At 38.6% G+C, this 17,874-nt stretch overlaps 1 protein-coding gene across 1 annotated transcript in view; it reads right to left on the bottom strand.

The window, feature by feature from the left end:
• Cubn (cubilin) overlaps nt 1–17,874 on the bottom strand; it is a 212,550-nt gene that overhangs the window by 37,330 nt on the left and 157,346 nt on the right. Inside the window, exons 49-56 of the mRNA XM_051151301.1 lie at nt 14,902–15,073; nt 13,665–13,871; nt 11,514–11,663; nt 9,993–10,114; nt 9,313–9,538; nt 7,810–7,997; nt 3,190–3,346; nt 1,044–1,193 (exon numbers count right to left, since the gene is read on the bottom strand). Of these exons, the coding sequence (XP_051007258.1) occupies nt 1,044–1,193; nt 3,190–3,346; nt 7,810–7,997; nt 9,313–9,538; nt 9,993–10,114; nt 11,514–11,663; nt 13,665–13,871; nt 14,902–15,073 (1,372 nt within the window). The remainder of the gene's footprint in view (nt 1–1,043; nt 1,194–3,189; nt 3,347–7,809; nt 7,998–9,312; nt 9,539–9,992; nt 10,115–11,513; nt 11,664–13,664; nt 13,872–14,901; nt 15,074–17,874) is intronic.

Raw genomic sequence — 17,874 nt, 5'->3', positions numbered from 1 at the left:
AATGGGTGTGGTTTATAGCTTGGTTGTAGAAAGCTTCCTACTCAAGCATTAGAGCCCAAAGTTCAGTCCTCAGTATGGAACTAAAAAGATGTAATTTTATTTGCATTTACATTTCACTTCCGAACATGTTTATTATTGTCTTCAAGTGGTAACATTAGAGCATCCTGCCTACATTTCTTCTAATAACAGCTTAATTATTTGTAACTTGCCTGCAATAAACTGAATCCTTGGATATTATTAAAAGACAAGACCTGAGTAATGGTGACTATATGGGTAGTTAAGCTGGTGCAGTCATTGTGGAAAAGAGGTCCCTCTTAAGGTTAAAAATAGGCCATTCCTATAATCCAGCAACTACACTCCTGGGCATATACCCAGAGGAAATGAAGTCAGTGAGTTGAAGACTGATCTGTTCTTCCATACTTGTTGCAGCGTTATTCATAACAGCCAAGACCTAAGATCAACTCAAGTGTCCTTTGCCTGATGAATAAAGAGAATGATACAGACAGACAGACAGACACATGAATGAACACACTATTCTGGCTTTACAAGTAAGTACACACTATAATTTGTGGCACATGGATAAATCTCAAGCCATCGTGTTAAAGGAAAGAAACTACACACAGGAAAATCAAATAGCATACATTCTCATTTATCTGTGAAATCTAAAACAGCCGAACTTGTCGAGCAGAGCACTGGTTACTATACGCAAGGATGGGGAAACGTCTATCAAGAGTCACAATACTTAACCTTATTTTTCAGACAGAATAAATTCAGAAAATCTTCTATATAACATGAGTATTATAATTAATAATGATGCATTATCTTCTTGAATATTGCTAAGAGAATAGATTCTAGAAGTTCTTACAATCAAAACATTTTAAGTATGTTAATAGATATTTTAACTAGCTTGACATAGCCAAGCTGTGAACTATCTTTGTATCAAAACCTTTATCAAAGCCTATGCCATTGATAAAGACAAACATTGTAGATGTATCATTTTTATCAGTTAAGATAAGTTAATTGTTGGAAAATAATAAACATACCTTCCAAATGGAAGGACACAAAAGTCAGGATGACGAGAGAGCGAGGTGCGACATCTATGAAGTAGGAGCAGTTCATGTTGTTGTCATAATGCTTTGGGAAGTTTGGAGAAACAATCTCACCTCTAGAGCTGCTGAACCTTCGTCCACATCCTATGTAAGACCAAAACACCACCGTCAGGACAGTCATTATCACTGTCGTGCCTACTTCCTAAGCAGAAGATAAAAGCCTGCTGTTTACAGTAAGTCTCTTCCGATACTCCAAATGGAGGAGGGACATCAAGACAAAGACTCTGATTTATAAGTCAACATGTGTGCAAAATAAAAGTGTATTTTAGAATAACCTGAGGACGTTAGATGCTAAGCAGTAGGTATTTTGCCATAGAATACCCCTCAAATCTCATGATTTTTTTTTTCATGAGAAAAAAGGTTTTTATTTTTAACTAAATAATTTAAATGCTGGAACGGGAAAGAAAGGTAAAACAGGACATTAATATTTACAGCATAAAGCAATTCTACAATGCATTTCTGTTTCATAATAAACAATTATTTTTTTGAGCATTTGAAGTTTTATTACTGCATTTTTGTGGACTGCTCTGTGGAAGCGGTTTTCCTGCTCCAGGGTATTGGAGCAGAGTGAGTGCAGATGAACTGGAGCAGTTTCGTCTCTGAGAGCAGCAGTCATTTGTTTTGTTGTTGTTGTTTGTTTGTTTGTTTCTCTTTTTGCATGCATTTAAAATTTTTATTTTTATTTTTTACATATACTTTAAAAATATTACACATATTTGCAATAAAGTACCTATAGCAAGAAGAACCATGAAACAATCAGGTCTCATGATATTTTTAAGAAGATAAATTATCAAAGATTAAATATAGTTCAGGTAAAGAAACAAAACAGATGAAAGTGATCTGTAGTGCTGGGGAGATGAGTCAGCCTGTGTAGTCCTTGCCTTGCAAGCACAGGGACCTAGTCCAGTATTAGACTCTAGGTGAAAACAAGGCTAGGCTTGGTGGTGACCCTTGGGATTTCAGCTGTAGGGAGAAAGAGGAAGGAAGGCCCCTCCTTGGCTTGGCGAGCCAGCAAGTCTAGTCTATATAGTGAGTTCCAAGCCAATTTGAGATTCTTCATCAAACAAAACAAAACAAGGCAGTCAGCCCCTGAGGAATACCCAAGCTTGTCCACTGGCCTTCAGATGCATTCACTTATCCACATATACCCACGTACAGGATCAAGCACACGCATGCACATGCGTGCACACGCATACAAAGTGATTTGTCTCTGAATAGTATATTTTATTTTATTTTAAAAGTATCATATTAGTCATCTAAAGAGTTTATGAAGTGTTTTCTAAATGGTTTATTAGAAAACTATTACTTCCTTATGTTTATCTAATCTTAATAACAACACTAATTGCTTTTAAAAGCTAGTTTAATTTAGTAGTCATGCTATTTATCAGATTCTCACATGAATTCCTGGTGTTAGACATACAGACATACACACACACACATGTACACACACGCATACATGCACACACACACATGCACACACATGCATACACACACACGCACACTTGCATGCACAGGTCATCTAAATACCTAGGCTAGCTCTGAGCTTGGCCATCACTACTCCCTTTCCAGCACCCTTGTTCTTTGTTCACGTCTGAAGTGTCTGTTTGCTGCATTGTTTGCTCCAATTCTTTCCCTCAAGCTCTTCCTTGAGCAGCGCTTTGCAAATAGTGGCCACCTGATGTGACTGAGCCAATGCACATGCCACAGCATCTGAGACTTAAAAATGTTTAGGGTTCCCCCTAAGCTAATCTGTGCTCAGCAGTCAAGAGGAGTGGAGCCTTTATATCATACTCAGTTGGCCTGCTCTTGAACTCAGCTGATAGCACCGCATCTTTTCCCCAAAAAACTGATTCCAAGCTCCAGTTCGTCCCGCCTTTGCCGTCTCTTAATGTACACATGTCCAGCCATGCTTGCATCTCACTGACTTTTGAAGGAAGGATGCTCCTTCAGAACTAGGTGGCTCACCTATGTTCCTTCCTGGGGCCCCTATCAAGCCAGTCTTGATGGGGCTTCCCCACCATTCCCCACGCCAATCTGAGGTACTCACCCTTCCTCAAGAGTTTAGATTCATGCTACTTACGGCTTAGGAAGGATGCGGAGAAGCCCTGGGCTGGCGTCTCTTCAGATTGGAAGACAGCAGTGAATATGTTTCCTGATGTGACAATGGGACTGGGAGCCACATCCCCACAGCTTGTGGCTAACAGGGTATCGTTGGACTCCAAGGTTCCTCCCCAAACCTGATGGGGTCAAAAATATGACTTAATGACTTAATGACAGTTTTCACTTGTCAATATTTTAGCATGCTTAAGCTTGAAAATACTTGTATTTGATTCTATAGAAAAAAAACATAAGACTAAATAAGTCACATGTGAATCTGGAATGTTTTCTTTTGAGAATAATTTTTATGGCTGGTTTTGAAATAGCTTATCTCATTCTGGTTACTCTAAGGAGATCTTGTTTGGTTTGTAGAGCGATTCCCTTCCGTGTGCTTTTAATGTCTTTTGAGACTTCTTGTTCTTTGACCCTTGGGTTATTTTAAGGTGTTCAATGTTAAATGTGCATTTAGAGATTTAAGGAGCTTTCTTTGACAAAACCCTCTCAGTTTTCAGGACTGACCAATGATAATTACTAAAGTTTTACCTGCCAAGCCCTACCTTCCTCATATAACTTTTCCATGGCCAACATGTTCCTGTCTCTGAAGTGAGCTGCTGTACGAGACTCAGGCCCTGGTGGCCACATACACTCTCATACACAGATGCAGCCCAGCACCTCCCCGGGACTCTTTTTCAGCAGTCCCCAGCTGGAGGCATTCACAAGCGTTCACAGGCATCTTTGGAAAGACCTCTCTGGGAGGGAAAGGGAGAAGGTTGAAAATACTTGCCTCCACTCTAACTCAGTAAGTACTGAGTATTTTCTACCTTTGTTTGGGGCTCAGACAGCTGTTTTGGTACTACTGCTTTTGAAGTTTGACTTTATACCATTAGAGGAAATACTCTCTGCAGTTTAGTTCTTTGATTTGTTGAGGTTTTATTATTATTGTTTTTTAAATCTCAGTATGAGGTCTGTCCTGGTATGTTACAAAGGCATCGGAAATGCATGTGTTCCTGCTGATGTATGCTTTCTTTTACGCTGTCAATCTTATCCTAACGCTTCACACTTTCAGAGCTCAATGCATTCTGGTAAAGCATCCAGCTGGATGCCCTAGGAGTTACCGGGCACAGTGTTGAAATCTTAACCCAACTAAGGAGCTATCTTCATAGCTCTATCAGGTTCTGTTTCACATGTTTCTTCTCCATGAATGACTATTTAGACTCATTTTGTCTTATGGTAGACTAGGAGTTTTATTCTCATGTAAGGTATCTCTTTTTCCATGACATTTTTTTTTTTTTTGGCTTTGAATTCCATTTTAGCTTGTGCTAATATGGTCGTTGATGCTGTTTAAAAATTAACGTTTCCATGATTTATCAATTTATATCCTTTTCTTTCAACCTATTTGTATGGATATATTTGAAGTACTTTTGTTTCCAGTTGCATCATGTTTTGGTTCCAACAATCTGCCTATTTTAATTAGTGTAACTAAGTTGCTTAACACACATACACACACACACACACACACACACACACACACACATTGTGCCTCCATTTTTCTATTTGCGTTGTTTTCTTCAGCTGCTTCTTGAGCTACTGTGTCTTTTTTCTTGATTTCCTAGATGTCCCATTTCTATAGGCCTTCACATCACTTGTGATAGTTATTTTATTCTGGGTGTTAAAATATAGATATATGATTACTGAACTTTACTCCAACTGCCACACTGGGCCATTTTGAGGGGAGTGTGAAAATAGACCCTCCACTGAGTTACCTTTACAACTTTTCATTGTCAGATGCCATTATGAATCTTTTGTTTAAATTACTAAATATAATTAATAAGCTTAATAGAAAGGTGTGTTCTAACTTGATGCACATATTTCCGCTCATTTCTTGATCCCTCCTCCTTCCTCATACTTTAAGGTACCTTCCCAAACCATCCTATCAAGTTTGAATAAGTTCCTTTAAACAATCATTAATGGCAAGTACTATTTTCTTTTGGCTTCCTTTTGTATGCACTGAAAGTAATTTTCAAGATGCTAAATTTATTGTTGGCAATTCTCTTACCTCAGAGCTTCATCATTTCTTAGACTACTGTCTGTTGAGTTGTTTTCTCTCCTTGTAAAGCGGCAGTGACATGGTTGCTGGAAATTTTGTTATTGTTCATGGGTCCCTAAAGCTCTGTTCATGTCTGATTGTTTTGTTTATATCTATTTTCTCTTTATTGTCCCAAGGGGTGATTTCTGCTGTTCCATCCTCATATGTTCTGATTCTGTTCTCAGTTATTCCTGCTTAAGTATTGAGATTAAGCCACACATTATTTCTATTGAGAATTTACATTTTCTTCCTCATTGTAACTACTGTTTTTTTCTTAAGATTTTATATTACTTATTTGATAATGACAATGCTTTAAAGAGGACTTGTCAGTAACTCCTGAGAAATTTTTGGTTTTCTGGTTTTTTGTTTGTTTGTTTGTTTGTTTGTTTTTTGAGACAGGGTCTCTCTGTGTAGTCTTGGTTGTCCTGGACTCACTTTGTAGACCAGGCTGGCCTCAAACTCACAGTGATCCACCAGCCTCTGCCTCCTGAGTGCTGGGATTAAAGGTGTGCGCCAATATTCTTTTTTTTTTTTTTTTCTCATGGTGGTTCTTCCTTGTTGTGACCTACACATTTTATCTATTATGTTAGCTAGTAGGCTGTGGGCCCTATTTCCTTGTTTTATTTTAGAAGAGTGTCACCATGTTTATGTTTAGTATAGTTTTGCATATCCTCCTGGCTCTCTTTCTAATGGTGATTTGATTTTCTTCAACTTGGTTTTTATGGTACTTCTGGGATGTTACTAGTATGTACTTCCTTTTATTTTTTGAGAGAGTGTCTCATGTGGTTCAGGCTGTCCTCAGACTTCTTGTGTAGCCGAGAGTGAGTTTGATACTCTGATCCTCCGGCCTCTACCTCTTGAATGCTAGCATTTTAAGTGTGTAAAACCACGCCTCATCTAGTTAGTGCTTGCCAAGGGTATCAAGTCTTCTCCTGTTTTGACTTCTGTGTATTTCTCCAGCAAAGGGAAGGGTTGAATAGGGCTTCTCTACTAGTACCCTGGAGTCTTTGGGAGGAGGAACATCTCTGATTTTGAGAACAAAGAGGGTTTTTGGACCATTGACCATTCTGTCCACCTTCCCTAGTGCCCCTACAAAGAAAAATGTCCTTGACTCAAAGAAACCAAGGACCTGCCCACTCCAGACAGTTTGCTGTCACCGAGTCCCTTTACTCATTACTTCCATCTGAGTGGAAGGCTCCTCTGGCAGAAACAAGACTTTTATAATACAGTTATGAGTGAAATAGTGTCTCTTCTGTTACTTATTTTTTGCAATATTATCAATTGATCTCCCTTTCTGCTGCCACTGACCTTGTGTGATACTTTTAGAAGGACTTGAATTCTATCCAGAGGAAGAATGATCTCAAGTCAGTTTCCCAAATTAACATTTTCCCACTGAAAAAGTTACAGAACTTCATGTAAGTTTCTACACTTTGTGTTGACTCATTTTATGAAAAGAGAGCTCTCTTATTCATGGGAAAATGCAATTAAGAGAAGTATACATTAAATCTATTTTTATTATGTGCATATTTTGTAAGTATTAGATTTTCATTTAAATAGGAAGACTATATCAATGAGATATAAAACAATTTGGGAGATGATATGAAATAATAACATTGATTTAAAATGTGCCATTTCTATTCATTAGGTGATTTTTACATTCCAAAGTACTGGGTAGTATTTATGCTATTAGGTCATATTACTTGTAATGTTTAAAACAGCTCTACTAAACTAGGACTCATTCGCTTCCTTTTATAGTTGTATAATTTGAAACCAAAATATTAAACCATAAAAACACATGTGAGTGGTAAATATGAAGAAGATGGATATATTCGTGGCTAATGGAACTTAGGACAAGGGTCCTCCCACTAAAATGCCCCGTTTCCCGCGAGGCTGTATGTAATGCAACTAGCTAAGGTGAGCTCATGAAACAGGGACGGCCGTGTAGACAGAGAGGGAAAGTCTACACCACGTGAGCAGGAAGCTGCCCAACTCACTTCCTGTTTGCCACCATTTTTATGTGGGTCTCTCATGGTTGTTTCACACTGAGGACTCTTAAGATACAGAATAAAAGTTGTCATTAGCTACTCCAATCTCCTCTAATTTTCATAGCATATATTAAATTTTCCTTGTAGTGAGACCTTATGCTGTTTATACTATACTTTCTTTCAGGAAAGGAAGACAAAGATAGGAACAGAAATGGAGAGAAAGAACAAAGGAGAGAAGAAATGAAAGAGGAAAGGAAAAACCATCCATCAATGCTCATGACAATTGAGGACGGTCAGAGACAAAAATCTCCTTAATTTAGTCACTCTGCTTAGGTCAGCAGATGGAAGACAACAGGACAGCATGCACTTGGGGTTCAAGTCCTACCTTCTAACAGCTGAGGTTTCTTGCCTTTACATCTAAACAACAGAAGCAGCAAAGCTGTACCCTTTTCTCATTGAAAAATGACTTTGAGGCCTCTGTAGCCAACATGCTTCCACTCACAAAACCAGTTAAACAACCAAGTGCACCAACCTTCAGGAAGCTGTTCCCACACTGGCTGTCACTGCTGGGGATTCGGAAATTGCTGTCAAAGCTAATCTCCCAGTGTTTGCTTTCGTGAGTGATGGCTGTCCAGGAGCATCTGCTATTTGCAGGGAATGTCTGAGGCCAATGAGGAGATTTGATCGTACCATTATCTGAATGGAATGTTCCACCACAACCTGGAAAATTTCCACAGAAAAATAATCATCCATTTTCAAGATAAATTATCCAATTTGGAAAGCAAAGATGGCTAGATAATATTTCTAAGTGTGAAATCATAAGTCATTTTTTTCTGTGTCTGACTCACCTTTTGGGCACTGACTAAGCAAGTGCCCATAATGATGTGCTTTGAATGGAGGGATGTCACTGTTTTGGGACACCCATACTTAACCTAGCTAAGGTCATGATCTCAGCCTTGCAGGCCGTAGCAGAGAGACCCCTATTCTTTCTCCAAACAAGCAATCTTTTTGTGTAGCAGGTAGATAGCCATGCCATACTCACTCTGCATTTTCTTACCATTAACACATGAGATTACGGCTGTGTGAGCCCTTGTAATTTTAGTATACCACAGTGAAATAGAAAAAATGATTTTTTGAACTGGGAAAGGACCTCCCACTAGTTAATCTTGTTCATTCATATTGAACCTGATTTATAGTTCTGAATAAATCACAGGAATATGAAGGAAGAAAAATCCGGAATTATTTTTATACCATTAAAACACGTACTTAAGAGGTGACAAAGAAAAGTATGTATTCAGAACAGAGTGAAGGGACACTGCATGAATCTTTTGCTTTTGAGCCAGTGTTTCCTCTGTAACTCTCTGGTGAACTCAGGAGCAGCTGCTGGTTTAATGAGGAGTTGGAATAATCCCATAGAAATCTTCATGTTAACCAATGCTGCTACAAAGAACTATACCATGATAGGTTTTACTAAATCCTGAAAAACTATGCAATATGAATACTTATATTTTCTGAGAATTTTCACAAGGTTTATATTTTGTAAGTATAATGCTACTTTTAAAAATCAGATCTGTTGTCTTCTTTTGATCCAGTGTCCATAGCAGCCTTTACAAAAATTCTAAATCACAAATTTCACTTCTCAATCACACACCATGTCTCTAGGGACAGTATATAAACCAAGACTCTTCATGATGTAGACTCTGTCTCAGCTCTCTGAAAAGTCTGCATGCCAGGGTAGAGATTTCTCTCTTGTCATTATCCCCTGGACAATATGCTATGTAGCAACTATATACGTCACATTTATATTGTATTATGAGTTACAAATAATCTAGAGATAATGTTTTCTGGAGAACTCTCACACACTGTACACAAATACTACATCATTTTGCACAAGAAACTTCAGCACTTGTATATTTGGGTGTTGAGTGGAGTCCTAGAACCCACTCCCCTCCAGGAATAACTATACTTTAAATTAATTAAGAAAAAAATGTGTCACTGAAAAATACATGGTAAGTATAGAGAAGATTTTTTTTACCTAAAGTATTTGTGTTCCAGGTTGCATAAAACCCACGGCTTTGCCCTAGTTGGTTTGTGCTAAAAGTCACCACAAGCTGGTTGGAACCAGATTGTACTGGCCCAGGGACTGACCATCCACAGTATCGTCCTATGATGGGTGATCCAGGGGATCCACCATTTCTGACAGTGACGGAGTCCGAAGTGCAAGTTGGATGATTCTCAAGATGGAAATCATTAAATGTGAGCTGCAGATGAGAAAAGACATGATGAGCCGCACCTTACACCCAGCTGTAAAGGAGTTTATCCACCTCCAGGGTGACAAGGGTTCACAAAGGTTTCCATTTTGTTGTAATTTGTACAGTCTTGCATTTCTGATTCTTCTTTAATTCTCCTCTTATATCCACTCTCTTTTACTTATTAAAAGTTCTCTTGTGAATTTAGAAAAATTGTATTTTACCAAGAAGTGGAGTCATTTAGGGGAATCCCAGCAACCTGTTAGTCAAAATGACAGCTCATGTCAATCCTGAATCCACCTCTTTAATTGTAGACTGGTAGATAATAATATGTGTACTCTAAACAAAGAATTTTAGAGAAAAATATATCTAATTATAAAAACTTGCTTATTTACACACACACACACACACACACCATTTTTTCAATCCAGTCCTTCTAACATTTAACCCAGCTATAAGAACTCACAGTGATGATGTGTCCTTCTGGGGCAACCAGCAGCCATGAACAGTGGGTCCATCTGCTGTAAAGGTTTGGGTAGTTAGGACTTGAGATCACTCCATTTTCACCCATCTGTATGCCACCACAATCTGAAATTAGATTGGCAAATCTCTAAGTAAGGCAGAAGAAAAAACTCACAGAGCAGAGACAATACTTAATCATTATCATTAAACTTTCTGGTAAAACAATCAGTCCATCAGTCAATCAAGAAATACAAACCTGCACAAGAGCAAAGCTGGGGAGAAGAACAGAAACAAATGAATCACAAATAGTGTTCTTCAAGCAGACTTCCATAGTAAAGACAGCCCAACTTAACAGAAAAAGGGGAATTGTTTTTACTGTGAATGGCAAATAATTAGCCATAGAATATGGCCAACAATTTACTACATGAAATTTAAATAACATTGCCTTCTTGAGAGCACCAGACTGAAAATATAAGTAAGCCCAAAAAAACAATCTGCTCCATGATCAAATACATCACCATTTCATAGCTAGGATTTGGTTTCAAAGGATATATTATTGTAGCAGGTTAAAAAGATGGCACAGGTCTACAGCATAATATGATCTGCTGGTCAACATAAGCAACACTGCTTCTTTGTCTGACTTTTCTTTCAACAGGATGAAAAATAACCAATGGGTGAAATATTTGCACAAGTAGATTGTGTTTGAGCTTATTCCACCCTTCAACCATGAATTTGGTTATAACATAAAGAACAGTACACAAAACCACAAAACTATAGTAAAACATATGTTGATTCACAGTCAAACTCAACAGAAAGAAAAACAGGTTTCTAAAATCTGTCAGTAAGATGTGCACCCAAACACAGAGGAGCAATGCCAAACAGAAAGTGTGGCCAACCAACAGGGTTAAGACCAAGATGTGGACTCAGGGTGGGAACTAAGGTTTTGTAGACAAGGGAGATAAAAGAGGTATGAATTTAGACCTTTACTAAAGGAAGCATCTTCACAAATCTGAAAGGATTGCCATGTTAGTGAAAACAATCAGGAAAAAGAAATCTGATAACCAATGCAAGCAGTTTTGTTGCCCACCTGGGATTGAATTTCTACACACAAGCTCTGAATGTCACACATGCAGGTCTAACATATTTTTAGGAAGACTAAGTAACCTGAGTAAAACATAATCTGTGACCATGTGGAATTTATCCTAAAATGTAAGAACGGTTTACAAGAGAAAACATGTCAATGTAAGTTGACCAAGCTTGGGGACCAAACCAAACAATATAAAACAAAACAAAAAGACTGCAGTTTGAAGAAGACACATTTGTCTACACAAAGAAGCCAAAGAGAATCAAAGTAGGGTCTCTGGGGAAAAAAGGTGAGTATATAAAAGTCATAAAACTCTTTTCTTGGTATCAGTAACAACTAGTTAAAAATTTAATCTGGAAATTCCATTGAAATTAGCAATGAAACTACTATATCCCAAGACATAAAGCTATAAAGCTATACGTGGTATGTTTCAGGGCTTACCTGTAAAGGAGTACTCTATATAGAATCCAGTATATTCTACACGCTCGTTGGTGACGAAGTGTATCCACACCTGAGGATAGGGGATAACCAAGGGAATGGCTGGTGCTGACAGACTGCAAAACTTCTCTATCAGTGGCCCATCAGCATCACCTGAACAAAACAGTGTACCAAGTAACATTGTTCATAGGGTTTGGACAAATCATTAAAACAACAAAAGTACTACTTGATACATTTCAATCCTGGTACAGTAGCAGGCATTTCAGGAAAGAGTTCTTGGACATGCTCTTTGGGTGCAGAGACACCTTTACTACCAGTGCCAATTTGTGCCAATTTATGTGTTCACAATTACTTTCACATATCTAAACAGAAGTACTACCAACTTAATACCCTTTTTAGCTGTGTGCTTTGTAAAGGAGGAAGAAATGTAATGCCAATGGTGATGCCAAGTGCTCTCTAGGGTAAAGGTGATAGGTGCCTAAGCTTCTTAAGACGCTTCATTGCATTTGATCATCTAAAACGAACAGAACATTTGGCACTTAGACCAAGAACTGTCAGGCTGGGTTGAACATGTTTCATGAAGATTGCTTTTCACAGAAACTTGATTAACATTTACAGAGTACCTGGAGAGTGCACATTTATCTGCTCCCATTTATCCTGTCAGATAAACACTGCTGACCTTATAAATCAACACAATAGAGTATTTCTCCTGCCTATCTGTAAATCAGGGGGACTGATGAGAAGATTGCATTTAGCTGGAGGGAACTGAATACAGAGCTGCTCTGCTTTACCCCATGAATGGTCTGGCACCAGCTAGAGCTAGTGAGTGCTTATCAGCGTCTCAGGGAGAACAGTCTTGACTGGACACTTCCAGCTTTAGATTCATTGCCTCAAAGAGCTGGGATCATAGACTTGCAAAAATCTCTGATCTGTGATCACAGAACATATCAAAGCCCTTTGTAAAATCCCCATCTTCCATGTTCTCAAAGGTGGCCATCAGTGACTGTGCAGATCTTCTCAATTTTGGCCTTGGATGCATCTTGGCGCTACATTATTTTATTGAAACTGGATGGAAATTATCTTTAAAATTTAGAGATTGAAGACATTCTTTAACTCATTTGATTTATTAAAAATTACATCATAAGTGTTGAACTGCTACTCAGCCTGCTGACAACACTGCACTATTATAACCACTGTGTACAACAGTATAATATTACTTTCTGCACAGACATAAATGATTCTTACTTGCTGCTTATAGCATTTGTGGAGCTGCATTAGGATTGTTACTCTCCTCTGTATTTTCTTCTACTTCTCTACCACCCCACAGTGAATGAGAGATCTTTGCAGAATAACTACATCCCCTAAAATTAAAGGTGTTAATAACAACAATGGCAGTAATAGTAAAAGGCAGCTACCATTGATTATTATAACTGCTCAGTAAGTTCTGCTTTCAGCTCTCTTTTCTTTAAAATTGGAGACTAAGGAGAAGCTAACCAACATTTGACAGTATAAATCGCTATAACACTATTTCTCTCCTCTGTCTACTTATTTATATACTGGGAAACAAGTGTCAGTGTGCTATGGGAGCACCCTAGTTAATTACATATGCCTGAACTCTAAGAAGGAACTGGAATCATCAACTGTCCACGAACAGAGTTTTAAAGAATGTTGGAGAAGTGTGATTCATCAGCTATGCCTTGACCCTCTTCTACCAGGAAACAAGATGAACGATGACTTTGAGGAAAATTCCCCAAATAGCTCTGATACACTTCTCCACAATGGAACACTGTGGAAGGTTTTTAAACTTCTAAGGCCTAAAAAGAACTAAACAGCCTACTTGTGAGTCCTGCAAGTTCAGGAAACTATTGACAATGTCTGACCACACTAAGCTTAGTCTTGTAGAGCAAGTGAGTCACATGATAGGACAGAGACTGGCTGGAAACCTGCAACAGAGCTCACCTTGGTAAGGACCCTCTTCACTAACAGTTCACAGGACATTTTCCTATCTGGAAACATAGGATTTCAGCTTTACATTGACAAAGCTCTTTCACTTCCTGTGTACTGAGATAGCAGCAATCTGACTCCTGTTATTGTCTCCAGGAATAAGAGTAATATGCAGATGAATGAGAAAACTCGTTCTTCTACTGAACTCACCTATTCGAAACTCAAGAACATCAAATGTACAGTCTTGATGATTTTCAAGGGAAAATTTGAGAAAATGAATCCTAATGGATGAATTTTCCCGATTTGGATTACTGAGGGTCCATTCACAGTCTAGGTTTTTCGCATAATCACGGATTCCATTATAGCCAGGAGAAGAAAAGTTTCCAGCAGAGACACTTGGAAGAGATCCACCACACACTGAGGCAACAAAAGGCACAGAGAGAATAGTAAGCTCCATGTTGGACCAGATGGGTCCATCAATCAAGGCAATGAAATAATCAACACTGCATCAATTGGCTCTTCTAGATGTAGTCCAGCTTGTACACAAAGGACATGCACATTATAAAAGAAATGCCGTTGGGTTCATGAAAGAAAAGTATACAAAACAAAGGTCCTTTATTTCCCTTCTGGAAAATAAAATATAACTATGGTTTGGCTATGTTATCAGTATCTTCAAAATTTGATGTATTATTCACTTAATATTAAATTTAGAAAAATACACAAACCACTGGTAGGTCCTAGTGGCTTTTGATGAAAAATGTTCTTTTGATTCAATAATTTATTTGGGTCAAATAGATAACATAACAACGAAGTTATGTTATCCATTCTTTTTATATAGTGATGAATGTCTCTTAAACCAATAAAATAAACAATTTTAGAAGATGTATTTACTTCCATTCTTCCTATATTATAAAACCCTTGTAATGACAGCAGCTATAAAAGCAAAAGGACACATATAGGGATAATCTCTATTAAATGCAACGCTTTGGTTATTTTCACTGAAAATACACATATAAGTAGGTGAACAAACACAATACCATATATTCAGTTGTCTAGGAAATTAATTACTCCTTGGTACTAAGTTACTAGGAAGTAGATGTTTCCTTCAACATAAAATAATGAGTCTGTAGAGACAGTAGGTTCAGATTCAGTCCTAGCAGTGGGTTTACATGGAATCATGCTAGAAAGTAATCTAATAATTTTTTTTGTAAAAGTATATTCAAAATATAATTTTTTTTCTGAAATCACAAATGTTTGCACCTCCCCAGACCTCCCTCCTCTAGCAGATTATTCATCTGCTCATCTCTGCTGCCCTTGTGCTGAGGGGTCCAGGTATAGTTTTGATCACTACAGAGAAAGCAGGAGGCTTGACTGTTTGGGGCAGTGTTTGTAGGGTCACTGAGAGAGTCTGATTGAGGGGAGGTGCATTTGCAGCATCCTACATCACCTGCATCTTCACTGGAGGTGTAGGAAGCAGTGAAGCCTCCATATGGCCGGGATCCATCAGTGAAATATACGACTTTCATTGTATTTCCTGAAGATTTGAACTCATTGCTCACATTCACATGGCTGCACAGTTTCTGCAGTTGGGGTGAGTTACTTCTAATGCCATTGAATACCTGTTGAAAAACAGATTGACTTAGTTATGTTGCCCACTTTACTATCCCTTGGGAGACGAACATCTCAGCCAGACCCATGGTCCTACAGAAACCACAGTCAACAATAGAGACTCCTATGCCAGGACCACAAGCCACTGAGCCACCTGGAGCATACTTTTTGGCCTTAGGGTCATGTCAAGAAAATGAAAGATTTGTAAAAATGTCCCCTTCTATGTGTGGCAGCTGAGAGGCTACTGTACACTTTGCAAGCAGAGCCCCTGCGCTCTGTGTGAGTAGAATAGTGCCACTGTGCCTTCTTGTACTTCACAGAGTCCACTGGCTTCCAGGCTTTCTTAATTGTGCCCTGGAAGCTCAGGCAATGACATTAAATGTTAGTTTTAGATTAGTTCACATGTTCAATAACTCATCTACTCTAAATACCTTGGAAAGTACTTTTAAATGATTTTTCTTTGCTTTAATTAGATGTACTTGTGTGGGTAGCTGGGTATGGCTAGGTGCATGTCAAGAGGCCAGAGGTATTGGATTTGCCTGGAGGTGAAATTATAGGCAGTTGTCAATGTCCAAAGTATCTACTGGGAACTTAACTCCAGTACCACTGCAAGAGTAGTATATGTACTTAACCACTGAGCCAGCTCTCCAGTGCCCCTTGAAAAGGAAAAAGACAAAAGCAAAAACAAAAAACAAAAACAACCATGTCTATCTTGTATAACTACAATGACTCTTTCTTAATTATTTATGGCTTTACAGATTCTACATTGTTACTCATTTGACTTTTTTATTTTTGAGATTATAATTATGACAGTTCTCCCTTCCCTTCCACTCTCCAAAACCCTCCATTATACCCCTCCCTACTCTCCTTCAAATTCACGGCCTTTTTTTTTTTTTTACTAATTGATGTTGATGCATATATGCATATGCACATGGATTTCTAAATATCTCTTGTTGAGTCCACATAAAGTTACTTGTATGTATGTTTTCATGGCTTACGTTTGGCACTGGACAACCAATAGGTGTACTCTTACCCATTTGACTTTGAAACACTATATTATTACTGGTATCAAAATACAATTAATGGCTTGAGTTTCAACTGGTAAAGTGTGACTGCTCCTGCACAAAGCCTTGTGAATGCTGTTCAGAGTTCAGAAATGATTCCAAAGAAATAAGTAGCAATTTACATGGTGATTGATATTCCTATTCTTTAAAAGGATTTGAATGGCTCACAAATAGCAGCAGTAAATGCTTGTGTAAGTAGGGCGTGCTCTACTCCAAGGGATGCAAGATTTCCCATTTACTGTAATTAATGACCAAACCTAGCTCTTTGGTGGACTTGGGTTCAAACTGCCTTCCAGCTACAGACCCAGAGAAAATATTTCCAACATTTCTTGTATAGATACAAAGGCAGACTGTGCTAACTGCCTACTCAGATGACTTTATCTGGTCACTATCATGCCTCTTCCACTCAGACATGTACTAGGGCTCCATTTTCTGAATGTAGAGATTAGAATATAAAGATTTATATTTGGTTGAAATCCCAAGAACTAGGAATATTTGAATTTGGATTCAAACACCAATATCACACCACAAATCACAGCAATAAAAAGACATCGTCTATTTCATGCTCCTACGAACAGGAATGGGCAATTCATTCTCAGAACCAAAAGAACATATCACCAACTACAAGGTTGATGGGGCATGTTGTAGGCAACGGCCAATGGTGTTGGCTGCCTCTCTGCATCTGACTGTGGCATAGAACTGTAGTGACTAGAGCATGTGCAGTCACCCAGTTAGCATATGGACTTCTTTGTGCAGTTAGAAGCAACCGGAGTGTGAACTCATGTCTTGTTCTCTAATGCCTTTTGTAGTCAGAAACTACAAGCATCAGAAGAAACAAGGCCGGCGGCAGACACATGCCAGTCAAGACTGTTTATAAGAAAGGCTATGAGCAGGAACAGAATTGGGCATTGCCTCATGACCTCACACATTGCAGCCTCTCATTTCCTCCAGCTGAGCTATCAGATTGGCTGCTGGGTTTGGAGGTCTCAAGCTCTGTCTAGCTGTGTGTGGTGTTCAACAGCAACAGCATGCTTAAAGCGCCCCATGTCACCTGCAGATCTTAGGCTTTCTTGCCCTCTTTTCGCATGAGCACTTAAGTACACGGGGTGGGCAAAAGGCAATTCACACAGTTGTTTTGAGTAAAGAGGGGAAAAGTAAACATCAAGGCATAAAAATGATTGAGAGAAATGAAATTTGGACATCCTTCTACAGAAATGAATTCCCAAAGTGATTCTTTGATGAGTTTAGCCTGCCCCCCCCACCCCCCATGAGGAAAGGTCTGTCTTAGTTACTTCAACAAAGCCTAGTTACGAGGCTCAGGTACGTACACAGAGCTGCCTATCAGTTTTTGTATACATTACTTAAAAATGAATGAAGGACAACCAGGCCTCTAGCCAAACATCTACTATGAAATGCAGAGACAAATATAAATAGAGATGGAGCCTGAAGGAAACAATATGAAACTTCAGAGAGGTAGTATGGAACTTCACAGTCTGATTCTATAATAGTTTAATATGTGGACTCAAATGATTACAGTACAGTAGGAATCATACAGGTCCACAACAGTTATCATCCACATCTGTATCCTTGGGGACTTATGAGAGCACGTGCCTTGTCAATAACAGGAAATTGACTAAGAAAGGAAATGTACAGCATCATGAAGCCAGGTGGCCAGTCCAGAAGGGAATGGGGGGGGTGCTGCAAATGTGATGGTGCAGGGAGATCCTAAAACAGCAGCTCCCATCAGC

The sequence above is a fragment of the Acomys russatus genome, chromosome 9 (assembly GCF_903995435.1).
Source record: "Acomys russatus chromosome 9, mAcoRus1.1, whole genome shotgun sequence".
Classification (NCBI taxonomy): domain Eukaryota; kingdom Metazoa; phylum Chordata; class Mammalia; order Rodentia; family Muridae; genus Acomys; species Acomys russatus.
This window is presented reverse-complemented; position numbering and strand designations above follow the sequence as displayed.